The 25,956-nt window shown below is 37.0% G+C and overlaps 3 protein-coding genes across 4 annotated transcripts; 1 reads left to right on the top strand and 2 right to left on the bottom strand.

Annotated features, from left to right (window-relative positions):
- The first annotated feature begins 3,940 nt into the window (after window positions 1–3,940).
- On the top strand, window positions 3,941–6,199 carry LOC103963757 (cytochrome b561 and DOMON domain-containing protein At4g17280-like). Its single transcript, XM_009376608.3, has 3 exons — window positions 3,941–4,756; window positions 5,278–5,532; window positions 5,628–6,199. Exons 1-3 carry the CDS (start codon window positions 4,121–4,123, stop codon window positions 5,919–5,921), a joined length of 1,185 nt encoding a protein of 394 aa, XP_009374883.2. The 5' UTR covers window positions 3,941–4,120; the 3' UTR covers window positions 5,922–6,199.
- A 228-nt stretch (window positions 6,200–6,427) lies between these two features.
- On the bottom strand, window positions 6,428–9,548 carry LOC103963758 (inositol-phosphate phosphatase). The gene is made up of 12 exons (XM_009376609.3): window positions 9,379–9,548; window positions 9,208–9,263; window positions 9,053–9,103; window positions 8,626–8,706; window positions 8,400–8,503; window positions 8,242–8,326; window positions 7,996–8,050; window positions 7,859–7,902; window positions 7,307–7,375; window positions 7,127–7,227; window positions 6,990–7,046; window positions 6,428–6,789 (listed from the first exon to the last, which is right to left on the bottom strand). The coding sequence occupies exons 1-12, from the start codon at window positions 9,389–9,391 to the stop codon at window positions 6,693–6,695; spliced, it is 813 nt and encodes a 270-aa protein (XP_009374884.1). The 5' UTR covers window positions 9,392–9,548; the 3' UTR covers window positions 6,428–6,692.
- A 4,221-nt stretch (window positions 9,549–13,769) lies between these two features.
- LOC103936819 (putative MO25-like protein At5g47540) lies at window positions 13,770–17,890 on the bottom strand. Of its 2 annotated transcripts, none has more exons than XM_009346693.3 (11): window positions 17,582–17,890; window positions 17,049–17,210; window positions 16,846–16,964; window positions 16,070–16,144; window positions 15,772–15,865; window positions 15,285–15,344; window positions 14,923–14,991; window positions 14,659–14,757; window positions 14,438–14,482; window positions 14,258–14,360; window positions 13,770–14,148 (listed from the first exon to the last, which is right to left on the bottom strand). In XM_009346693.3, exons 1-11 carry the CDS (start codon window positions 17,699–17,701, stop codon window positions 14,075–14,077), a joined length of 1,020 nt encoding a protein of 339 aa, XP_009344968.1. In that variant the 5' UTR covers window positions 17,702–17,890; the 3' UTR covers window positions 13,770–14,074. The 2 variants fall into 2 exon arrangements, with proteins under 2 accessions (XP_009344968.1, XP_048447393.1); XM_048591436.1 differs by having other exon boundaries at window positions 14,704–14,757.
- Between the last annotated feature and the right edge of the window lie 8,066 nt (window positions 17,891–25,956).

Raw genomic sequence — 25,956 nt, 5'->3', positions numbered from 1 at the left:
AAAAAAAAAAAAAAGAAAGTAATGCGTAGAAATTACCTCGTTTTCGGTTTGATTAATCTGTTCGTTGCAAATTCCAATCGTATTTATTAGGTTTCTTTGGCGATGGTTGCGTTGCCATAACTTTTGGCAGAAGCCACAATGATTCTCAATGCTGGCAAATGGTCCACCTTGTCTAATCAATCACCTTTTGGGTTTTACAGCACAGATCTGGAGCGTTCTTTGTTCACTTCGGATTCTGAATTTATATGGTCCAGGACTGGCCCGACTGGGTGCACTCGGGAGTGGTCGAGCTGGGGCCTATCTATGAACTGGGTTATAATTTCGGGAGGCCTGAAATTTGGCCCATCATGACATATCGTAATTCGATCAAGCCCAAGCTGAAGACTGCATTGCGTAACCCTAGGGCAGCACATGATGGGTCTTGGCGTAAGTTACAGTTCAACGGCTTTGTGTTCAAGCATTTTGCCACAAGTGTTGTTAGTACAAGCACATTGAAAGCTTCATGAAGAAGCAAAGTGTTCTATGAAATAATAGCACTTTCATAATTTTATGTCAAAAATGCAGTCAAAAGCGTTTTATGTTGTCAAAAAACGCTTGCAGCCACCTCAAAGCAAGCTTAAATATTCTTACTAGAACAACTTTTCGAAAAGACACTTGGAAGTGCTTCGGGAATAAAAACATGTATGGTTGCCTTATGATATATAAACGCTTTAAATTTTTTATGTCAAACACGGTTCAAAAACATTTTTGATTGTCTAAAAACACTTTGAACCACAAGTTCATGTTCTAAACCCTAATTTCACGGGATGGATGTGATATAGAGGCTTCCATATTCTGACGTGATGATGGCTTACAGGCTTCCAAAGAAAAGGCAGACCAATGTGGAAGCCATTCTTACCGACGTGTTGATGGCTTCAACTAGTTAGTAGGCTTGAGATAATTGAGAAAGAATGGTAACAGTGGGTGAGGGGTGTAAATCAGCTTTTAATTGGATGGATTAACATAATGGACAATTAATTAATTATTAATTATATATGCAAAAGAGTAACCCCTGTACGAAAACCCACGAAGATCTATAGTTTTGGGTCAAAATTGAGCGCTTACCAATACGCTCAAGTCATCCTCCTCACCGGCCAAGTCTTCTTACTATAGGAGAGAGTTGTTAATTTCAGCTTTAACTAAGATTAGGTCGTCTATTCACTAGTCTTAATCCCACCTACTCCACCAAGGAATAAAAGACTGATAGCTAGGATTATGCATGCATCACTAATATCTTCAGTCTTTCTTTTCAGAGTTCTTTAAAAAAATGTAATTCACCAAAATGGGTAAGATTCCACTTAAGAGAATAACAATTACATTCTCGTATTAAACTTACATAATTCAACTATCGTCTTTTTTCATTCTACAAACTCTTATTTACTTATAACATGTAGATTGAAAAAATCAAAAGAAAATCCATAAACAAAAATGAACAAAACTTGAATAAAGAGAAAATGAGTGCTGAAAACATATTCTCGTGTAAGTATTACATCTTGTTGTATATAAAATTTTGAAGGAAAAGCAACATCAAAGACTCTGGGTGACGCTGATAAATAGAATTTGATTAGTACATATGTATATTGGCCCGTTAAACTTAGGCTTAAAGTTCAACAAAGATTTGAAAACCACATTCCTGTTTAATTAATAGACAACAGAAAACGACAGGTGAGTCTTCCAAGAAATGAATCGTACATTTGTGATGGAAAAACATTCTTTTTGTTGGGCCATGCATTTTGTATAGTATGAAACTGTGATGTTTTTGTGATTCAATTCCTAATTGCTGTGTGTTTTGTAATTGAAATTTAGAACACGCACCAGACCAGGGTACATATGTACTTTCAATTTGTCAGCTTGAGAGAGGTCTGCAGGCCTTCAACTTTGTTATTAACTACCTGCAGGGGCTGTGACCGGATGAACTGGATCCTCTCCGAGACAAATCTTCGGGATCCTGCTGAGCGATAAACACATATCGTTAGATTTCGATTTAACGGTTACAATTATTATAATTTTAAAAGGAATTCTATGTTTGTAGTCGTTGGATCAAAATCCAACGACATGTGTTTGTCGCTCAACAGAATCTCGATGGTTTATCTCGGAGAAAATCCAGGTCCGTGACCGCACATAGATGCCGATTTCTTTCTTTTTAATATATCTTTTTTAAGACAATATTGTCGACGCAAATTTACAAATATCTACGCTTTGTGTTGTGATATTCCTCACTGTTTGAATGTTCACCGCCTTCGCCGTGTTCGAAAGACGACGAAGAAGAAACGACAAAAGACCAAAGCAATGCATGAGGACCTGGAACGGTGTGAACGGCGGCTGTTGTGGGCCGCTCTCCGGGCTTTTGTGGGTCCCAACGGGACGTTGTTTCATATCCTGTACGTCGTTGGGGTTGGTTTGGTTTGACCAGCTACAGCAGCCTGGCTTCAATTTGTGGAGACTTTCTGTTGACCTGCTCAGCTGTACGCCTAACCCCAACCTATCCCTTTGTTTCCTCCATATATGCCTCCGTGGTCCGTGGAAGTGGTAAACGAAACGTTCTGGGCGAGGCCGAGGCGGAGGAAGCTAGTACAAATGTACATATGTGATTTCATTCAACGTAATGTTAAAGAGATTAAATTTATAGATAAAATTTTAAAAATTAAAGAACAAGAAAGTTAATAATTGATTTATTACTTAAATATTTATAAATATAGTTATTCTTATTGGTGACACATCATTTAGTTTGTAAATTTAGTCTTCCTAATATTACCCTTTGATCAATTGACCTGGTTTTTTACATCAATTCGAACTAATCCACAAAATCAGAGAATACGTGCCGTTGAAATTTGATCCAACGGCTACAAACAGGGGCTCACTTTAAAAGTTACAATAACTTTAGCCGTTGGATTAAATTTCAACTGTACAGATTCCTTGATTTGATGGATTAAGACGAAAGGATCCGAAAAAATCCATTTCCCACCCATTCAACACGCACGTACTGTAGCTTCAGTGGTACTTTAACCCTGCATGTCGCTTTATTTTGACTTTGGTTAGTCTAAGTCTGTAGTGCACCACCCTATGAAATTGCTCCAATGAGGACAACTCGGATGGTGTTAATGGTCAAGTTTAGCTTACTTTGAACTAGTTCACACTTTGTAACATGGGTAGATGTTGAGTTTAAATTTAGGGTTAATATTAACATATTTAATTTTAGAGATTTGTTGTTGACACTTCAAAAATCTTATTTTACACTTCAAATTTTCTATAATTAGAAGAAGAAAAAAATACACTTGTGAGAAATGTAAAATGAAAATTTTGAAGTGCTAATAACAGTTTTCAAATTTTATTGTAACATATAAGTTGGTTATATCACTCGTCAATTTCAATTTATGTAAATTATTATTACCTTATCAGACTATTGCATTTCTGTCCTAAAATGGTGAAATGAAAATCCTATGAAAGAAATTATGAACTTAATAGTGATATCTTGATCAATTGATCAGTTTATGACTTAACAGGATTAATTAGAGATGAAGAGAACTTTCTGTTGAGTTACTTGCGGCTCAATTAAAAGTAAGAAAAAGGAAAATCATCAAATGCTTTGGTTTTCGATGTTTTAAACATACAAATGTACTGTTATTTTACAAGGCATGTGGGACGAAGAGTTTGAGAGACCTTGTTCTCAAAGCCGACCGACTATCTTGTTGAAACGTTGATTAAAATCGAAGAACAAAGTTGGGCAAGCAAGCAAAAAGGCAGGTGTGAAAAGATAGAAGAAAAATAAAGTATAATTTTTCTAAAGAAAGAAGTTTCAAACTACTAGTGGAAAAATGGAACCTTCCCCAACAGACTAGCCAACGACTTCAAAGACTCCACACGCCACCAACAACTCTTATATTTACACCCCATTTTTCCTTGCAACGCCCCAAACTTCCTCACACCCCCTTCGCTTATTTTAGCAAAAAGGTCCGATCTTGTTATAAAAGCTCTCAACTTTTTCCACATTCTCAATTCCCCTTCTCCAATTAAATAGAACCCAGTTGAGATTTTCCTTCAAAAGCACTTTTTTCAGAAGCATTTTTCAGATCTCACAGCCATGGCTTCCACGCTGAGGCTTGCAGTGGCCTTCTCTGTTCTGCTCTCTCTCTTCTCACAATCTTCCTACGCCCAAACGACAGCCTGCGGGAACTACAAATTCACCAGCAACAAGATCTTTACCTCCTGCAACGACTTGCCGCATCTCAACTCCTTCCTCCATTGGACCTTTGACCAGTCAACGGGAAAGCTCCAGATGGCCTACAGGCACACCGGCGTCTCCGCCTCCAGCTGGGTCGCGTGGGCCATCAATCCGGACCTCACCAGCACGTCGTCGGCCATGCCCGGCGCCCAATCTCTCGTCGCTTGGCCGCAGTCCAGTGGGACTCCGAAGGTGTACACGTCGCCGATCCAGGGCTACTCGACCAAGCTGGCGGAGGGCAAGCTGAAGTACGAGGTCACGGACTTGACGGCGCAGTATCTGAACAACGATGAGATGATCATATTTGCAACCTGGGCGCTCCCTACCAATTCCACCACCATTCTTCAGGTCTGGCAGGAGGGACCTGTTTCGAGTGGCGCTCCTGGCATTCACAGCACTGTCGCCGCCAATCTTAACGCCAAGGGGACTTTGAATTTGCTTTCCGGCGAGACAGCATCCACCGGCAGTGGCAGCTCAACCACTAGAAAGAAAAACGTAAGTGAATTGTGAATTGACTCAATTTTTCTGTGCTTTAATCTGATCCTTATACTGCTTGTTCTGAAATTTGTTTCCCTTAGCAATCTTTTCTTGTTTTCAATTAATTCACAATTTTTCGATGCTTTGTTCGGTTTTCTTGATAAAAGTCTTTGATATTTCAATGTTATCATATTCAAGAAATATAAATTAATTTTTTTTTTATATAAAAAGTATTTATTTTTTAATTGCATCTATGACATAGTCCTTTCAGCTATTGGAAAATATCAGTGTAAACTAATTTAAACTATGAGGAGATATTAGAACTCAAGTAGCGAAATCCGCTCTAGATAATGTGTTATGCACGCTTCTGGAAAATGTAAATTAATCTTTAATTATATTAGTTGATGAGGACCTGTTTGATTGTGTTAAGATTTCTTCGAATTGGTGGTCACTTGTTTGGTGTTTGTAATTTAGAGTTTTAATTAAGGTCTTGAGAAATAGTCAAACCCCCTAAATTTTTTTGGTCATACAAATTACAGATTCACGGAGTGCTGAATGTAGTGAGCTGGGGAATCTTGATGCCTCTTGGTGCCATGGTAGCAAGGTACTTGAGGGTTTTCAAGTCCGCAGACCCTGCATGGTTTTATCTTCATGCCGCTTGCCAGACCTCGGCATACGCCGTTGGGGTCGCAGGATGGGCCACTGGTCTTAAACTTGGTAGCGATTCTGCCGGCGTCCAATATGACACACACAGAAACATTGGGATCACCCTCTTCGCCCTCGGAACGCTTCAGGTAATTCAACCTTCTTCTCTAACTAACAGTGTTGTAATGTGTCTTTGATCTTTGCCCTAGCATGTACTAAGTGAAAGCTCTGAATCTCGACGCAGGTGTTCGCTTTGCTTCTGAGACCCAACAAGGATCACAAGTTCAGATTCTACTGGAACATGTACCACCATGCAACCGGGTACGCTGTTATCATCCTTAGCATCGTCAACATCTTCGAAGGATTGGACATCTTGAAGCCTAACAAGAACTGGAAGAATGCATACATCGGCTTGATCATTGCTTTCGCTGTCCAAGCTGCATTGTTGGAAGCTTACACATGGTATGTTGTATTGAAGAGGAAGAAGTCTGAAAAGCCAACGCATGCTGCGAACGGTGTCAACGGCTATGGTGCTTAGAGGTCGGAGAGACGAAAAGCAGAGTGGACGGAATGGTTTGTTAGACGGAGGAAATGGCTCCTTCGAGTTCTTCCTCCTCTTTCGCGGCCCTTCTGAATACATTTGTTGTTGCACCCTTTTGTATATTTATGGCATGAGTGTTTGTGTACGCGTGTGTGCGTTCGGGATTAGAGGTTATTCTTTGGTAAAAATTCGTTCTTGGGCAGTCCCTGCCTGAACTTTGTATTAGTCATGCTTTCCGAGATAGAGATTTAATATATTTGTTACTTACTCATTTATACCTGTATTTTCTCCTTTTATAATTGATTTAATTATTGAGAAATGATTTCGGTACTCTTTTTTTCACGCCTGCACTTCTCTATTTTCTAAGCCTTGGATTGAATGAATCGGAGAATCAAGGGTCAAAAACCAGAGAGAGGAGTGCAGAAGGAGAAAAACAGACGGAATTCATATCGCTTGGTTTTTCCATCTCATTATAAATTTGTTTCTATATCAACTTCCTGATGTGAGCTAAGCATGACTTTAATTTCACATACTCGAACCATCAAATTCATTTGTGAACCTATAAACATACAACAAATACAAACATTGCCAATGATATGTCATCAAAATAGGTTCGACAATTAATATGCCATTGCACATGCCCTAAATTACCATTTCAATGTTCCAATGGGTATTAACTTACACCCATGTAATCAAAAGAGGAATCCAATTTATTGCTCATGGAGAGGATGTGTAACTTGAAAGATTTGATAGAGTGAAGAAGCTGACTCATTCCGAATCTCGCAAAACCTCAACAAATGCATCCTTAAGCAGAGGGTTTGATGCTGCTACTCTTTGAGATGTGATGCCAAACTCCTTACCAGATCTGATGCAGAAAATTACATCCAATTCTCGACGTAAGTAGAAGTGTATATACACATGATGTTACATGCAAGTTTCAAGTTTTGTTAGCAAAAAGATAGACGTTATCGATCTGCCAGTAGTGTACGCTTCAAAGAGAAGTATTTCTATTGCCGACTCAAATTAATTCTTGAATGATCTTAAGCTGAAGATAAAGTTACTTACGGATCATACACACACCCTCCGGCTTCTGTAACAATCACAGCACCACCTGCAACATCCCTGAGGCACAAGAAAAACCAATGTCAATCACTTACCGGCTGACACTGATATTAACAAGCATAGTAGAAAGAAGATCATACCAAGGACCCCCAAAGCCGAGCTCATAAAATAGATCAATCCTCCCACATGCAATTCCACAGAGGTTCAGTGCACAGGAGCCGCTCATGCGAATAGATCTCACCTGCTCAAAAGAGAGATTAATATACAATTGGGATGCCAACACAACTCTGAAGATTAGCATTTGAAAGTTCTGGTTCTACCTTAAATAGTAACCGATTAATTCTCCCTGTGGTTGCATCCACTGTTAGGTTATCACGTTTTACTCCAACCTGCTCTTCCAGTACAACAACATACGAGGGCTTTTAATATAAAAAAGTTTTTAACATTTATCATGTTTGCCACTGTATAACTCTTCATTGAACTAACATATTTATGAAAAAAAAATATAATGCATATAAAGAGTCCAGCTTATCTATTTTCGTACAAATTCAGGTGCAATTATGCAGGAGCATATAATATACCAAAGCATCATCTACAGTGACATTAACTAGTCCTTGAAACAAGAAATTGTTAATCTATACCTAATTTCTACCTTTATCCCACCACAGAGTATTCAACACAACATGCATGGTTACGTGACTTACATTCTCATCCTATAACATCTTATCATTACCAATTTCTAGTCCCATTTTTTAACTAAAACGTTCGCGGTGGGCTTTATTTTACATGGGGATTGGCTAGAGAAACAACAAATCACCCCATTCATGTAAAACAATGACAAACCACCATCCATCAATCAGTCAACTCTATACCTCAGTTGCAAGGAGAGACTTCACAAGTTCGTTCTTAGATGATACTGCAGTCATTCAAAACATTATTAAGCACTAAATAGGAAATCTTTTAATCATTTAGAAACAACGAAGTTGATGCTTAAAAACAGAACAATCACCTTTTATGGGATTTCCATTGAGAAATGCACCTCCTCCGCGTATGCCAGTAAAGAGCTACGTATAATGAACCCCAAGTTAGCACACTTTCCTCAGCTAGTCTACTTAGAGAACAAGTTTTCATATTTAAGAAGAAGCTATTCACTGTAAAACTTATAATTCTGACCATTCATAATTGTATCATCTATTAGAACAAGAGTCATGGCTAACCACTGGAGTTTAACATTAGTGGAGATAAGAATCCTAACCTCGTCAATTATTGGATTGTAAACAACACCAACTGTAGGTATCTTTCCAATTGTAAGGCCGATTGACACACAGACAAAGGGGAACCTATAACAGCAATAAGAATCAATCAGCATAGCGAAAATAAACAAAAATCTACAACACAAGAATTGATTTTTACCCATGTACAAAGTTAGTGGTTCCGTCCAGGGGATCAACTATCCATGTGGGGTCATCAGTCAGCTCTGTTACACCATTAGCAGCAGTAGTCTCTTCCCCAATGAACTAAAATTAACACCGACTAAGAAAATTCAGAGCATGTAGAGAACAAACTAGTCTTAGGAGATACAATGCTATTCTAAGCACCAATGGTGAACTTTGCTGATACATTGGGATGAAGAGTTAACCTTATGAGTGGGGTAAAGCTGCTTGAGATGATTAAATATTAGATCTTCGCATGCCTTATCAGTTTCCGTGACCAAATCCACCTGCACTGCCCAACAGATTGGAAGATTAACAGAAAAGTAATGTTTTGATCATGAAATTTCTTTTTGCTATATCTTGCACCCAACAGTGAGCTATCTCAAACCACATAATATAACCTTCTCCATTCATATTCTAATTCAACGCAGCATTTGGCTGCCACAGGCGAAAACTTATTCGAAACTCTTTAACCAATATATCTTCGATGCTTGTTAAGTAATCAAATTTTAAATCTTTCACTTAAAACTATTACGCTAACATTGAATCAGCAATGATACTTCTAAAATCCAATTACCCAAACACCCATTTGATTAAACAACCAAAAAAAAGAAGAAAAACAAGTAAAAAGACCTGGCCTTTGTGCTCCACATGCTTGGTCTCGTAGAACCCTTTTCGAATTATCTGCAATGAAATCATACAGCACACAGATTGCACACTTTTTTTCAATTACTGCTGAGTAAAATTAGATGAAACAAAAATTGGTTAAAGGAGCGGAGGGGACTGACCTGGCCGGCTTTCTTGGCTGCATCAACGGCGGAGGAGAGGAACTGAGCAAGCGAATCTACAACCCACCACCAGAATTTGCAAAACAAATTGCAGATTAATTTATATAAAAAAGATGAAGGACAGAAATTGGAGAATTTTATTAGAGATTGAACGATATGAAGAGAATCTACCGTTTTCCGCCATTTTTACGGTCTGATGAGAGAAGGAAATGCAGATTGAGTGATCCTAGGAGTCTAGGAGATGTTAACGAGTGATGGAGGCGATGTGTTCCAGTGTTCGAGCTTTTCACGTAGCTCCTGAACGAAGCTACCAGGTGACTGAAACTGATTAAATAATTAAATTAAATATATGGGCTATTTGTTGATGGCATAAGGTATATGCCATGTTGCTTGCTGTAGCTATCCCAATGTTTTATTTCTTCATCATAAAATTAAATTAAATGCTATTTTTCTAGTTATTATTATTCTTAAAATAATCTCTAATAATATTTGAATATTTTTTAATTTTTTCAGAAAAATAAATATTAAAGTGTTGATAAGCCCAATCGAGTCTCTACTCACTGTCAAAGTCTCTCTTCCTGATTTTTATTCTAGTTAGAATTCCAGGATTCAATTAGTTTCCACATCTCGAGCCAATTGCAACTCTTATTCCTTCCTTCTCTCACTCCAGACCACAATGCAACCACTTCTCCCCTCCCAAATCCCACAACCAAACATCGCATTCCTAAATTTTCATCCTCATGCTTCCATTTCCAACATTTACGACAACCAATCCCACCCCTCCAGTCCAATTCTTTCTTCTGGTCTCCCATTTTATGTATGACTGTTTTACCTATAATTTGCCCTACATTAGTCACTAATAATATTTTTTTAGTATAATGATATATTTTATATTAGAAGGGGGAGTTCAGAAGTCACACAATAGACAACCTAATTTGGTATTAAATTTGTCATCCACATGATTTGAAACTAAGATCTTTCACTTACAAGTGAAGATGAATGTCACTAGACCTTAGTACTGAGTGAGCCAATTCTAAATGCGTAGTTTCATTTTGAGAAATATTAAATAGATTATCTGAAAAATGGGACTCTCCAAGGACCCTCACCCTCTGCCATCTTTTTTCTTTCTTTTTGGTATAACATTTCATAATATTAGTACAAATTAACGTTAAATTATGAGATAACAAAAAGTTCCACTTTTGAGAGCCTACTTAGCATTTATCTTTTCCCTTTGAATGAGGGTCTGGGAAGACCGTCCCTAAAGCTTGGGAAATTTCCGTTAATTTGTATATATAATGATCAAATGGGTCCAGATTCGAAAAGGAAGAAAACGGAAAAGTACATGAAACCAAAGAGACATCCTGCACCGCATAAAATACGGAGAAAGAATAGGAAACGGGTTGTGATTTCACACCTTTAACTACTTTTTCTACACCCTTTCATATTTTTTAATACTTAATTTGTATCATACTATTTAATCTTCCATATATGCCCCTCCCTATTTTATCTTTCATTAATTACCATAAAAAAGTAGGAAGGGTATATATGGAAGATTAAATAGTGGGATACCAATTAAGTATTAAAAAATAGGGATAGATATGGGAAGAGTAGTTAAGGGTGTGTGAAAATCACAACCCATAGGAAGCTACTACTTGGATTGTAGTACCAGATTCGCTTCAATTGTATATACTAGCCTTCGTGCAAGCACGTGCTCAAATGTAGATGGTATTTTTTAAATTACAGTGTACTACATGCAATTTATACATTTTAAATGTATTTATATGCGTAAATTGACAAAAGGGAAGTCAAATATTTGAAGTAAATGAATAATCTTAGATCATGTTAGAAGAAACCCCTCATAAACCAATTAAAGTAGCTGAATCTACATAAAAAAATCGATCTCTATAGAATTTACATTAATATTTAATAAACAACTGATTGAATCACATTATTGCTAGTCCATTGTGAGGCTTAGCCCACCTCCTCACTTTTAGTGTAGATAATATCATTTGTTAAAAAAAAAATAAAAAATCATTTGACAACTAATTTAATCATATTATTATCTGCGTGCGAAAGAACTTATTCGTGCTACATGCGATTTAAACGTTTTAAGTGTATTTATATGCGTAAATTGATAAAAAGAAAGTCAAATATTTGAAGTAAATGAATAATCTTAGGTCATGCTAAAAGAAACCTCTCATAAACCAATTAAAGCAGTTGAATCAACATAATAAAATCGGTCTCTATAGAATTTACATTAAGCATAGAGAAAATAATATTTAATAAACAATTAATTGAATCACATTATTATTAGCTCATTATGAGACTAAGCCCACTCCTCCCCTTTTATGTAGATAATATCGTTTGTTTAAAAAAATTCATTTGACAACTAATTTAATCACATTATTATCCACGTACGAATGACCCCTTTTATAACCGACATTACACGCATCTTAAAATATTTTGAACGTGGTTAAAAATAGAGAAAATAATATTGAATGAACAACTGATTGAATTACATTATTGCTAACCTATTGTACTAATTAAAAAAGTACAAAATAATTAATTATTAAAAATAAGTTGTCACATCCCAGGCTCGACTCTACCGTAGCACAATATTGTCTGCTTTGGGCCTCGACCATGCCCTCACAGTTTTGTTTTTGGGAACTCACACGAGAACTTCCTAGTGGGTCACCCATCTTGAGATTGCTCTCGCGCGAACTCGCTTAAGTTCAGAGTTCCGATGGAACCCGAAGCCAGTGAGCTCCCAAAAGGTCTTGTGCTAGGTAGAGATGAGAATATACATATAAGGCTTACAGAATCCACTCCCCTGGGAGATTGGGATGTTACAATCCACCCCCTTTAGGGGCCCGACGTCCTCATCGGCACACATCCAGCTAGGGATTTGCTTTGATACCAAATTGTCACATCCCGATCCAGGGTCCACCACATCTTGGGCCCACTCCACCACCGTAGCACGATATTATCCGCTTTGGGCCCCGATCATGCCCTCATGGCTTTGTTTCTGGGAACTCACACGAGAATTTCTCAGTAGGTCACCCATTCTGGGATTGATCTAGTGCAAACTCGCTTAAGTTCGGAGTTTCGATGGAACCCGAAGCCTGTGAGCTCCCAAAAGGCCTCGTGCTAGGTAGAGATGAGAATATACATATAAGGCTTGCAGAATCCACTTCCCTAGACCATGTGGGATGTTACATAAGTACTGTTAAAATGACGAAAATACCTCTGCATTATTTTGGGATGGCTTTGAATTTTTTTGTCTTGGGGGCCTTTTTACCTTTTTTTTTTTTTGGTTGAAACTTGGTGACACAAAAAATACTATTCACCCTTTGTGTTGGCTTTATATATAGATGTCATGTTGCTGTAGCTATTCCAATGTTTTATTTCGTCATCATAAAATAAAATAAAATGCTATTTTCCTAGTTACTATTATTCTTAAAGTAATCTCTAATAACAAATATTTTTTAGTTTTTGAGAAAAATAAATATTAAAATGCTGATAAGCCTAGCCGGGTCTCTGCTAACCACCAAGGCCTCTCTTCCCGATTTTTATTCTAGTTAGATTTCCAGATCTCGAGCCAATTGCAACTCTTATTCCTTACTTCCCTCCCTCCAGACCCCCAATACAACCACTTCTCCCTCCCAAATCCCACAATCAAACCTCGCATTCTTAAATTTTCATCCTCATGCCCCATTTCCAAAAGTTACGACAACCAATCCCACCCATCCAGTCCAATTCTTTCTTCTGGTCTCCCATTTTATTTTTCAGTTTTTTAAATAACTATTTCATTAGTAAAATGTTTGAACAACTATTATGAATGATTAAACTAGGTGAATAGGAAATGATCAAAATATTTATTTAAAGGAATTGAGATAGTTGCAGGGAGATGGTAAACAGAGAAGAATTTTTTTATTGAGTTGGTCCTTAGATATCATTTTATAAGAGTTAAATTAGTGTCAAAATTTTAGTGAAAAGTGTATGGAAAGATAAGACAGCGCGAGTAACTTTATTAGTAGATAAAAATATTAGGTTTAATTATACTAGTGCACACGAGATGCTCGTATGACATCAATTTAAGAAGACAAAGGCTCTCTCACGCATGCCACTTCAAAACGCGTTTGACAGATTTTTGAGAAACTTGAAGATTGAAGGCATCAAGGAGACAAGTAGATGAGACCCACTCGTCGGAATGAGTGAGACCAAATATAGGGTGTCGTATTCTTGTGAGTATACATATTAATTATGCCGAATATTATGATATCTAGTCATTTGATGGTAAATGCCATTGTGATGGGGGAGATAGATTCATAGAATATGCCAATATACTGCGTTCGTTATTCCTTGTTCGCCCGTGATTCATAATTTCACGTCTTGTAATAACAGCATATGATTGGAATCTGGATGAAGTGCCAGAAGATGATCGCTGTATTCTCAACGTGACAAAAAGATATGCTGCTTTGATCATGAGAAACTTCAACACATTCCTACGAATTTTAGATTAACTACGGAATCCGGACGCAATGTTTTATAAAAACTGCAAATACGAGTATCTTCTTCAAGTGTATTATACGCAAATAATACGACACTAGTCCCACAGTTGAGTGAATTTGAACACATTAAACGAACGCGTGCTCAACCGTATTAAACATTGGCATAACCTAGGTACAACATCGGACATTTTACCAATTTATTTATCTACCTTTTGCAAAAAACAAGTAGTAACTTGGCAACTGCACAGGAAGAAGCAAGGGGGATAGAAGATGAGGCTCATTCGAACGTTGAATAGACTCTAAAATTCACAAATAGAACAAGAAACTCAAGAATCCACATACATGACAAAGTTCCCTCATGAGTCTTTAGGTTCCATGGCAGCTATTTCTCTCACTACTTGAGCTTTGTCTGCCTCAAATTGTTCATCCTCTGCAACAAAACATTTGAAAAAATTGTAAACAAAGTGCCAAAATGACAAATGAAAGTCAGAATAAAAAAAAAAAAAAAAAAAAAAAAAAAAAAACACACTCCCATCTACCTTTATCTATCTTAAAATCGGCGAACAGTCGTAGAAGTTTGCTTCTATTGGCGACAAGTATGCTCACAATGTCGGCGGGTTTATTTTGATTAGCAGCAAATAGCTGTGAACACTAAAACATGTTAATGAAAAGAACTAAAGTAACCTCAACATTAACAAATCAAAATGTATGAACCAAACCTTGAAAACATGAAATGCTTCAATCTGAATGCTCTTGCTTGACTCCTGCAGATGAAACCCCCAAATTATGCATGTAAGAAATAGGTATACCAAATGCAACACGAATGGTATGTTCAAGGGCTTGCGTAACTTAAATTTTAATTCTATTCAATGGCCTGGAAGAGGGAGAGGGGAAAGTTCATGAAAATTAGCAAAAACCAATACAGTAGAGTATATCCTACTCTGAGAAGGTTCATAAGGATCCTCAAGTTGTCCCTTGAACTCACATATCGAGTCATCACAGCTGAGTTTGACCGATCCAACAAAATATCTCCTAACAACTGTAATTAATAGAGAAGCATCTTCAGCAACACCATAAGAAGCATGCAGCTTATTTCGAAAAAACATGATAAAACAAGAGAGTACAAGGTACTTCAATCAGGACCTCAAGGTCATGCATCATATTATGTAAGAGACAGCTATTTGTGGTCAAATATTTATCATACCTTAACAGCTTGTCGTCTGGTAATGTAATTGGGTGATTCCAGTAGCTTTGAGTTATACTCCGCAAAAAACTGTCATAAAGATTGAAATATCAAGTTTTGGTTAATTGGCAACCACGATAATATAAAAACCGAAGAAACAACAAAAAGTGTAAACGAATGTTTCACATTGACCATTAGCATGTAATAATTGTATGTTGTTTCCCAGTTTTTATTTGCTTTTCACTTGAAGTAATTCTAATGTAATTAATCAATAATTGTTGATGCACGTTTCTTATTACCCACATGCATGTGTTCTATGCAGATGAAAGGACATACATGAAAACAAGCATTTGTACACTCCAAAAAAATAAAAGCAGCCCTACCCAATCATAGTTCTTGGAAAGAAAATCCGCTACAGTAGATTTGTGCCTCGTCAAGAGCTCCTGCATTTAGATGTTACAAAAATCAGAATAATTCTAGTGCAACTGCAACAAGTACATGAGTTGAATAAATAGCTTTTAAAAAATGAAATATATCCTCAACTATTGAACAATGAAAAAGTAATAATAAAAAGTTGTTCTTCTATTTAGATCAGCAAACAGCACTAGACCTGCATCAGGCTCTCGTAAAAGTGCAGATAGGAATACTATGGACCAATAAATGTACTATTGGAAAATCTACCTATTGGACAGGGAAACAGATAGCATATTCAACATTCCCCACATGACAAAGCATTATTGGCTAAAACATAACTGAATCATTTTGAGCGTTCAGTTTATACCAAGGGGTGCAACAATGTTGAGTAAACTTTAAAAGTGTTACAACTTTTACGAAAATAAACACATGACAATATTGTGAGACTAACTTAACCTTAAAAGTTGCAGCAGCATCTGCCGCAATATCAAAATTGGGGAGTTGTATATAATCAAAGAACTTCTTCATGTGCTCTGATTCTAAAACATATCTGCAAACAAAAGAAAAAAAATTCAATAGACAATTACGCAAGAAAAAAGTTAAATGAGATACACTTGAGGTGGATAAAAGCTATGGGTCTTAGGTGCTAAACGATCCAAATGATAAACAATTTCATATCCCACCTCCTAAGTCCTAACAACATCTTTCATAGTCAAATTGAAAGTTAACCAATGAGCCAGTTCAATTTGCTCACCTTGCAACACTTTGGTGACGTATGCACTCCCTCAACATTGCACCATAATGCAGAGCCATGTCGGTGTTTCCATACCTACAAAATGTGGACTTTAACAATAAGATGCCAAATAATATAAATCAACTTAAGATGATATACGCAAGTGGGCCTTTACCACAAGTGGTGGAACGGTGTTGTGCTATTGCACAACGGCGTGGGTTCGACTTCGAAACCCTCCGGTGGCTAATCTAACATCTAATCTAACAAAATCTATCGTTTGACCAAAAAAAATAGAAAAACAGATGATATACTTTTTAAAACCCCATCTCCTACCCACCCTTTTTAATATAACACAAGAATACATACTTTTGAAAAGAAAAAAAAAAGAATAGGGATCATGCCCATTTTTCTAACTTGAAGAGCCATACACAAAGAACATAATAATTGCCGTGTTTTCAATCTAGTGAGCTGCAAAAAAATTATGAAAAAAAAAAATACCTGAAAACCCCAAAGCATTAAAAAATCTAATTAATCAGCATGTTTTTCAAAACATATTTTGTCAACCACTTAATCCCCAAACTAGATCTTTGACTGAGAAAAAATTGGAAAGGAACTCATAAATGCACTCGTTACATAAGAAGAGGATACTATGAGCACACTCGTGTATCTCTAAATTAAATTTTGAGAGTCCATGATTGAAATAGTTGGAAATGCTCAAAGCATCATTGCAAATAGAGTGTAATAACCAAAAAGAAACACTGCAACCAAGTATGCAAGTACATGGCATAGTGGCTTACCCTTGGATCAAAATATCCATCAAATCAATGTTCGCTTCCAAGTAATCAGATGCAATCAACTTGGACTGAACTTGTTGCCTTTGCAAATTTGCCACAACTTGAGTGGCATCTTTTCGAGCCTGTACAACGTAAACCCATAATGGATAATGGAGAATGTAGGCAAAACAATTTAAGTTAAAAGAACAAAAGCATTGAATGTTTACCTCCAAGTTCAATTTCGGAAGACATGTAATAAGAAGTCGAAGTGTGTTCTCTTTAAAAAACTCATGGGTCAACTGGGCACAAGCTTCTGAAACGGGTTCAGACTCACTATTGCCGTAGAGAATCGACTTCAGCTCCCTTATGTTTTTACATAGCTCTGACATCTGCTCATTCACAAAACCCATACACAAATAAGCTTCAATGCTCAACACATACACAAACAATATCGAAGAAGTAACTAGGATGAACAAAAAAATTTTGCATTTGAACAAATTAATTCAAACAGAAGAAATTCACAAACTAATTTTAACTATTTCGGAATTCAAAATCATCAATTTTCAATGAAATCCGAATGAATAAATTCCTTAACCTGGTTGCTGAAAAACAGAACCTTGATCATAAAAAAAATCATAAACAATCCCAAATTCCCAAGTTTTCTCAGAATAGAATATAGAAACAAGGGAGAACCGGATCAACATTTCAATTAGATCGTATTGAATTGGATCGATTTTTTGAATAGATGGAAAATAGATACCTTTTCCTCGCGTTTGCTTTCGCGAGAATCGGGAGCGCGCTGAGCATAGACGAGTAAATCCCGGGTCTGACGAACGATGTCGGCGGGGGTTCGGGGCTTGGACTTGAATAATCCCTTCATCTTGTTGCTGTTGGCGCTTTGGCTGCGATGGGGTCGTTTATCCTGATGCTGCTGCGGCTGTTGCGGCGGTGGCTGAGAGAAAGCCTCGGCGCCGTCAGAAGAAGGCTGGAGGAGGCTCTCCGCTGCTCTCCACCTTGGTTGGACGTACAGATTCCAATTGTTGTTTGTCTGTAGTGGACTCTTAATTGTGGATCCATGAATTCTATATATATATATATATATATATATATATATATGTGTGTATTTTGGAAACATCCATGAATTCTATTTATTACTGGAAATACATAGTTAAAATTATATAATAATTATTTTTAATACATAAAATAATTAAAATTATCTTATTTAATGAATTGTAAGAAAACTAATGAAAATGATTTAAAAACTTTGAGTTTGAAGGATAAAGATAAAATAAAAGGTAAAGTGAATAGTACCAAGATTGACTTTTTAGTGTAAAAATGTGATTTTTTGTTAAAATGAATAGTACCGTGAGCTTTTCGTTAAAATTCTCATGAATTATTGGTATTAAACAAGTTTTTTTGCATTTTTTTTCTTTTTAATTTTCAATATTTTTTTTAGTTATTTTGTTTTCAGAAAATATCTTGGAAGTTGAGCAATCCTTATCCCACTGACGGTTGATAGTTGCTCTCCGAAATCTGGATAAATAGATTGGTGGAGAGGCGTTGGGATATATTTTTATGTACGAGTATGGTCGTGTTTTTGAAACACTAACAAATTTTTTGACTAGGAGCATGTGCACAAAAAAGGAGAAATATATAATTAATCAAGGGTGCATTTTGCTCAGGAAGTGATGGTAATGTTTACCAGCCTACTTATTACTAATAAATGCATTTAAATTTTATGATTTGTATCTATTTATTATATAAATTTCGAAATTTAAACTCATACAATGGTAATAGATAAGATAATAAATAATATCATCATCACTTGAGAGTGATGAACAAAAATATTCTCATTTATCAAAGGGCACATCAGCAATTAAGTAGGCATCACTCATGCCAGTTAGACTATTAATAGATTTCTTAACGGATTTGATGGAAAATACAAAAGTGAAGCTAAAATCAAATTTCAAGTGCAAAGTTTCAAATTTTGAACTTTAAAAGATCAGGTGAAATTCCAATAGGCCTAGTAAAAATAAATATGCATCAAACACTTAATTGTTTTATTTTGCATATGATTATGATACAAGGATACGCTATCATAATAAAATATTTATCTACTTTTCATAATCAATATACAATTTAGAATTTATATATAAAACGGAGATAGCGTATGAAAGAATGATAAGTAAACCTTGGGTGTTAGGATTCTTCTCCTTACTTAGCCAAATTAGCAAGGTTTTCTATCTATATCCTGTAAGTACGATATGATGCTTAGGAATGTGAAGGTGGATGTGAGAGCGACGATGGACGATGTACTTTGGTTGGATATGGTTGTGTCGAACACCAAGCCAAGTTCCAACTATAAGTTTAATTTGGAAGTTGACTTGTTGAGGCTGATGAACAATATAGCATGGCTTACTATATGTAAAGTGTTACTGCAGCTTGGCAACGGCATTCACATGTCGTGCCTTCTCTCCCGCTCCAAGCTCCAACTTAACTCGTTCATGCTTTGCTACCTAAAGCCCGAACAACACCGCCTTTCACACCCATGTGCATGCATCAAGTTCAACTTCAGCCATAAATATATTCCTTATGTTTCACCTTAGTCACATAATAATTTAATGGGAATTTTGACGAAAAGCTCTCAGTACTGTTTACTTTAATAAAACACCATATGAAAATTTTGACGAAAAGCTCCCGGTATTGTTTACTTTAACAAAACACCATATTTTTACACTAAAAAGTCAATCTTGGTACTATTCACCTTACCCTTTAATTTGTCCTTATCGTTAAAACTCAAAATTTTCTAACCATTTTCATTAGTTTTCTTTAATTTAATTCAAATTCGTCAGCAATAAAAATATACTTTAAGATCATCACTCAATTGCAATGCATAATATCAAATAACAACTCCGGTCCTTCCTAATTTTAATATGGGCTAATATTGTGACAGCCCGTCCTGGACTTTTCGTACCGTAGGGGTGAAATGACGGTTTTGCCCCTAGTATGTTTGTTTCGTTGTGTGGTTGTTTTTGGGTTTTGATTGGTGGATTTTGGACCATACACACACCACACTCATTTCCCCTCTCTCTATACCCTATCCCGAGGCTCTCTCTCCCCTTTCCTATCATTTTCGTACGGACGACACCCAAAACCCTTGAAATCTTCACAGATCGAGGAAACAAATTACACAGTTGTGCTCGTGAGGTCCTTAGGAGTTTAACCATACCGATTTCAAGTAAGGATACCTTCGTTTTCACATCGAACTCGAGATCCCCGATTTTGGTCACTGTTCATGCACACGTTAATTCTTGTGTTTTTGAAACTTTCAAGCTTGTAGGAAGCTTGGTGAGGTTCTTAGGAGGTTCGGGGTGGTTCGTTTGAAGGTTTTGGACGTCGGGATCGTGAGTTACAGGTTTAGCCGGAGTTGGTGGTGTTTTCCCGGCGAGATTCCGTGGGTTTCAGTGCTTGAAAGTGGTATGGATTTGTTCCTCTTGTTGTAAGCTTCATTTGGGTACCAATTTTGTGAAATTTGGATGAAAAACGAGTGAGATACGAAGTTTTGAAATTTTCCCGATTTTTCGGCGGCGGAGGTTGATCGGAGAAGACGATGGAATATTCTGTCAATTTGAAGGGAATGTTCCTAACGGGGTTAATGGATTCCGTCAGAGTTAACGGAATATTCCTGACGGCATTAACTGACCCCGTCAGTGTGCCAGGCACGCGCCTGCGTGTGGGCGGCGCGTGTGGCCGTGCCTTGGTCGGCGCATGGGGGCGCCTGCGGCGTCGAAAAATTATTTTAAAAATATGAGAATGTTCGTGAGGTTGAGTAGATCACGTTGGTGTATTCATACACCCCATTTGAGCATTGTATGAAAAGTTAATTCGTAATGTTGGTTATGTGCTTTAAAATTAACGTATTTATAGTTGTTTCGCATATAGGTGAGACCTATCCCGAGGACGAGCACAGTCACTCGAGGCAAGGGGGTTACGACCCTTTTACATACCAGTGAGTGGGCTTTTGGTTTTCCGTATATACCTATATACTTATGTTTTCCCCAGAAAGTGAAATGAAACGTTTATACGTTTATATGCCATGCATTATGTTTGCCCATTTAATTATGCATTATTAGTTGCATATGTATATATATGTTTGGTGCTGCGGATGAACAGGTAAGTGCCAGATGAGTTATGGTTTATGTTTATGTTCAGTGGTGATTTGAGATGCATAGAGAGCTCATAACCTACACCCCCGGTGTTAGTGCTCCCGCCCAAAGTTGGGCACAGTCATTCACGTGATGTTCACCTCCCGCACCACATGCTCATCTTGGATCCAAGTTAGGTGCACAGTCCTGTCGTACAGACCGCTTTAGGTGGTTCCGACTCGTAGGTGACCCACGATTATTCGCCCAGTCTTCACGTGATCGTAGCACTTGAGCGTACTTATTATACACCCAATCTTGTCGTACAGACCACTTTAGGTGGTTCCGACTCACGTGCAGGTATAGTTAGTGAGTTGGAGATTGAGCTCTAGTTTCAGCCATACAGGTCACGTTAGGTGACTCCGACTGATAGATTACATAGCATTGATTTGACACTACCTGAGCACTTGCATTCTATTTAGAGGCATTTGACATGGCATATTTCTGAGCATGACTTATATATGTCTATATTCTATTTAGAACCTTGTTTATGAAATGGTTTTTGAAAAGTTTTTTTTTTTGCCCACTCACGCTTTCTGTTTTGCGCCCCTCCATGTTCTAGTTTGGCTAGCGCTTTTGGTGGCTCCCCAGAGGATGTTCCCCGCTTATCTGACAGATTATCACCCGTGTAGGACCACCTTTAGGTGTGTTTATTTAGTGTTGTTTCTCCCGGACTGCACTAGGTCTTTCGTGCTCTGAACTTTGCTTCTCACACTTTCGCTTGCACATGTATGTTAGTACCTTGTGTATAGCTAGTTTTTATTTATTCGTACTTCTATTATTATTATTTTATTAGTTTCCGCACTGTGCACATGGTTACGTCACTTCCACGTGACGACCAGCATGCCCTGATCTCGGTCGGGATGTATCAAATATATATATATTATTTATACATTAATCTTCCTCAATCTTGAAGAATTATCATAGTTAAATATACCAAAATCTTTCATTAATTTGGCATATATATATATATATATATATATATCCTATGTCTACAACTACAATTCTTAGAAAGATGATATTAATTATAATAACCAAACCCACAAAAGAAAATGAACAACTAAGAATTAGACATAAACTATTTCTTCGTTTTCTTTATTATATGGTGAAAGATGAAAAACTTCAAGCAATCCAGAGTTCACTAGTGCATAAAACAACGCATTAAAATACGAAATGATCATTGTCCTGAAAATTAGTTAAATTCTGCCAATTGATGCAAAAAAGAGCAATTGAATAAAATGCTCCCAAAACTTCTCCGACACAAAGGCCTGATAGTAACCGACGGCAGAGGTGGCGGCAGGATCAGCCACCGTCTCATTCTTGGCAGAAATGACAAGCAGATATTTGATGCCGTCCAACACTACGAACTCGCCCCCTTCGACGTTCACAAACACCAACTGTTCTGGTCTTTGGTTTCCAATTGCTTGTTATAGTCCGTCACTGCAAAGTCCCCGATCTCTTTCAAATGGGGTCGCTGATGTTTACGGCTCCCAATGGCACCAGAAGACCCCGTCGGTCCAAGGCAGCGACTACTAAAGGAAGGAGGACGAGGACGAAAAGGAGGAGGTGTTGAGGGCTCATCATGCCGTTGTTTTCTTTATTTTGTTGAAGATTTGTTACTGCACACTCCACAAAATGACAAGTGATGACCTTCACTGAAGCATGGCTGGATTATACATGTGACGCAGATGCATGTATGATGAAGGGCTCTTTATTTTTTCGGTACAAATTTAATAGATTTTAATTATATTTGTTGAACTCACCATATGCTTTGAACCTGCACTCCTTCGCATTAAGTTTCTATTAATTTTGTGATGTGATTTCTTCCCATATTTGTTTGCTACATTATTTGGTTTGTGATTCTCACATACGTCCCCAAGAAGAGAATACGAACTTTATGAAAGTTCAGTAATATCCTTAAGGAACGTTTCACATTCTCAATGACAAGGTCCTCATAACTTGTTGAAATCCAATCATTCATTTAAAGGTCAAATATGTTTTAGTGATATTTAACGATTATCTCTGACCATCAATGAATGGTTGTACTTACAGCGTTTAAGTATCATAGCTATTCTCCACTTTTGGGTAGCTAAAGTCATTTTGTGTTATAATAAGCATGTATATTATGATGGCTAACGATTTTGTTTTAAGTCTTTTAAGTGGACCGTCTCATGTAATTGAGAATACAGTTTTGGGAAGAAACTTGTAACTCAATGAAATCTAAAGTTTATTTATTTTTTTCTACTCTTTATTAAAGTTATTTGTGAGTTTTATCAATTGCAACGGAAAAGAACAAGTATTGTTTTATTCATGTTAAGATTCATGTTTTGTATGTCTTTGAGGGGAGTTGGGAGAGATGACTGTCTAGCTAGCTCCACCAACCAATGGAAGGTTCTTTAAGAGTTGTATTGTGCACCTCAAAGGAGTTCAGAATGGTAACTGTCTAGACTTCAACTCTTATGTGAAGGTAGTTACGCTTCTAACGGATGATGAATTAAGCCTTATATTGATGCTTATGATGGTCAACTGTGATTTTATTCAAGTTTTTCATTCGTTTAAGAATGAGTTTGTTTTTTTATTTTTTGGTAACGGTATTAGGGAGTTTAATTTAGTTTTCTTTTAATAAATCATTTCTAAATCTAGGTAAGTATAGCAATTCCAAATCCCTATTGAATTATTTGTTAAAAATAGCTATTTCCTACATTTGGTTTGTGATTCTCACATACATTCAGTAAGCAATTTGGCCACACTCGATAAAAAATAATAATTGAACCCACAAAAGATCAAGAAAATTAAGAATTCAACATCAATTATGCACTCAATTTTTTTTTATTATAATGAAAGTTGATGACAGCTTCAAGCAATCCAGAGTACATTAGAGCATATTTAAAGACAACGATTAAAATACGAAATTATCATAATCTCCATAAGATTAGTTTGTTTTTGACAATTGATGAAATGAGATCAATTGCCTGAAATGCCCTCAAGCCTTCTCCCACACAATGCCCTCATAATTGTCAGCAGCGGTGGCAGCAACGGGATCAACCACCAACTCGTTTTTTGCGGAAATGACAAGCCAGTAGATGATTCCCGCCACCACCTGGCTGTCACCCCGGACGACTCTCTCAAACACCAACTTGTTCTGGCCTTGGGCTTGCTTGTTGTACTCTGACACCGCAAACTCTGCGATCTCTTTCACATGGGGGTCGCTCATGTTCTTTATGGGCTGCCAACCGCCGGTTATAAGGCCCCGTCGGTCCAGCGGCGGCCACCAGAGGAAGGAGAACGAGGACGCATCGTGACCGTTGATTTCTTCAATTTGTTGAAGTTTCTTTTACTGGCTCCACTCCACAAATGACAAGCGATGACCGATGATCTGCATTGGGGGATGGCAAGATATATAGGCGGCGGTTGGACGTGCATAACGGGCAGGAAAGTAAAGGGTTTGGTGTACATGGAAGGTTAGATATTGACTTGTGTATTCTGGATATTACTGTCCATTATTGGGTCATTCGGTGATTTCCTTCATGATTAGGGGTGGGCACGGTGCGGTTCGGTGCGGTTCCACCCTTAAATTGGAAACGAAACCGAAATATATTAACGGTTCGATTCGGTGTGGTTCCACTTAAATTTATTACTAAAACATTACGGTTCGGTCTACACCGGTTCCGATTCGGTTCTTGCCGGTTTACGGTTCCTAATAATAAATTATTTGAACACCAAATCATTATGCATTCAAATACATCTTCTAAAATTGATTACATAAAGTTGCATACAACACATCTTTTTTAATGCAAATGTCTTTGTTAGTGGCACCAAGTCAACAAAAAGAGACAACTAAAATACATATGCACTGGTCAATCAGTCAACAAACAAAAAAATGATGAAGCAAATTGCAGGTTTTCAGACTTCAGAGAGTAAGCAAGAAGCAGCAGCTCCTATACACAATTTTTCAACGTATTTTTCAACCTATTATACCATGACATGTGTGTGTATATATAATTTATTTATTTATTATTAATAAAACGGTTCGGTTCGGTTCGGCCGGTTCTTGGTCATTCGAAATCGGAACCTGAACCGGTTTGAATGGTTCGGTTCGGTTTTTCACTCAAAGTTGACTTTTCCGGTCAACACGGTTTTTTTCGGTTTTTTTTCTTACGGTTCGATGCGGTTTTGCGGTTTTTATGCCCACCTCTATTCACGATTGCTTTCTTGATATATTTAGGGTATGGTGTTATCCTTAAGTAGACTACAGTTATCCGTATTTATAAAATGAGAGGGCAAAAATGGTGAAATATTCAGTATCCTACAATCCCCGCACTTTTATAGAAAAGTATAGTGAACAACTACCCCAAACAGAATGAGGATAAAATAATAATTTTCTACATAAATCTTCAAACCCAGGAGACCAATATAAAAGAAAATTAGATAAACTCAAGGGACAGACATGGTCAAAGGACAAACAAGGATGGATCATCGATCATGCATGTGAGACAGAGAGTAGTGAGATTCTCTCCCCTACAATTTTTCTCGTCTTTTCTTTTTTTCCTATTTGAAAGCATGTTGGCAATCGAGTTTTTACATTAAAATAAATTGATAACATAAGTAATCGGATTCTTTTTAAACTCATGCAAAGTTCCACGCATTCCTTAGAAATTCACTCTCTCAAATGATTGTCTCGAACTATTTATTTATTTCATCTCACTTTTAGATCAACAAAAACTATACATAGTTATGGATGACCAACCTGATAGATAAAATACAAATGCTTGTTATGTGGGTATGGTCATGGTTTGGAATTTTAATTTGCATCATGTCAATATTTTTTGGCAATTTACTAAAATGATCATTTTTTTTTTTGTCAAGCGATAGATTTGTTAAATTAGAGAATCAATGGAATTCAAACATACGCTGTGGTGCAAAGACATCACTC

This window comes from the organism of the source record quoted next, unplaced genomic scaffold (genome assembly GCF_019419815.1).
Source record: "Pyrus x bretschneideri cultivar Hongxiangsu unplaced genomic scaffold, Pyrus_bretschneideri_v1 Contig33, whole genome shotgun sequence".
NCBI lineage: Eukaryota > Viridiplantae > Streptophyta > Magnoliopsida > Rosales > Rosaceae > Pyrus > Pyrus x bretschneideri.
This window is presented reverse-complemented; position numbering and strand designations above follow the sequence as displayed.

Coding starts and splice junctions, on each gene's coding strand:
- LOC103963758 (XM_009376609.3), bottom strand. Junction 7,903..7,995: donor CAATGGAAATCCCATAAAAG/GTGATTGTTCTG, acceptor GAATGACTGCAG/TATCATCTAAGAACGAACTT. Junction 7,376..7,858: donor AGTCTCTCCTTGCAACTGAG/GTATAGAGTTGA, acceptor CTGGAAGAGCAG/GTTGGAGTAAAACGTGATAA.
- LOC103936819 (XM_009346693.3), bottom strand. CDS start 17,701: ATGAAGGGATTATTCAAGTCCAAGCCCCGAACCCCCGCCGACATCGTT. Junction 17,211..17,581: donor AAAGCAAACGCGAGGAAAAG/GTATCTATTTTC, acceptor GTGAATGAGCAG/ATGTCAGAGCTATGTAAAAA. Junction 14,361..14,437: donor AAGCATTTCATGTTTTCAAG/GTTTGGTTCATA, acceptor TAGTGTTCACAG/CTATTTGCTGCTAATCAAAA.
- LOC103963757 (XM_009376608.3), top strand. CDS start 4,121: ATGGCTTCCACGCTGAGGCTTGCAGTGGCCTTCTCTGTTCTGCTCTCT. Junction 4,757..5,277: donor CAACCACTAGAAAGAAAAAC/GTAAGTGAATTG, acceptor TACAAATTACAG/ATTCACGGAGTGCTGAATGT. Junction 5,533..5,627: donor TCGCCCTCGGAACGCTTCAG/GTAATTCAACCT, acceptor ATCTCGACGCAG/GTGTTCGCTTTGCTTCTGAG.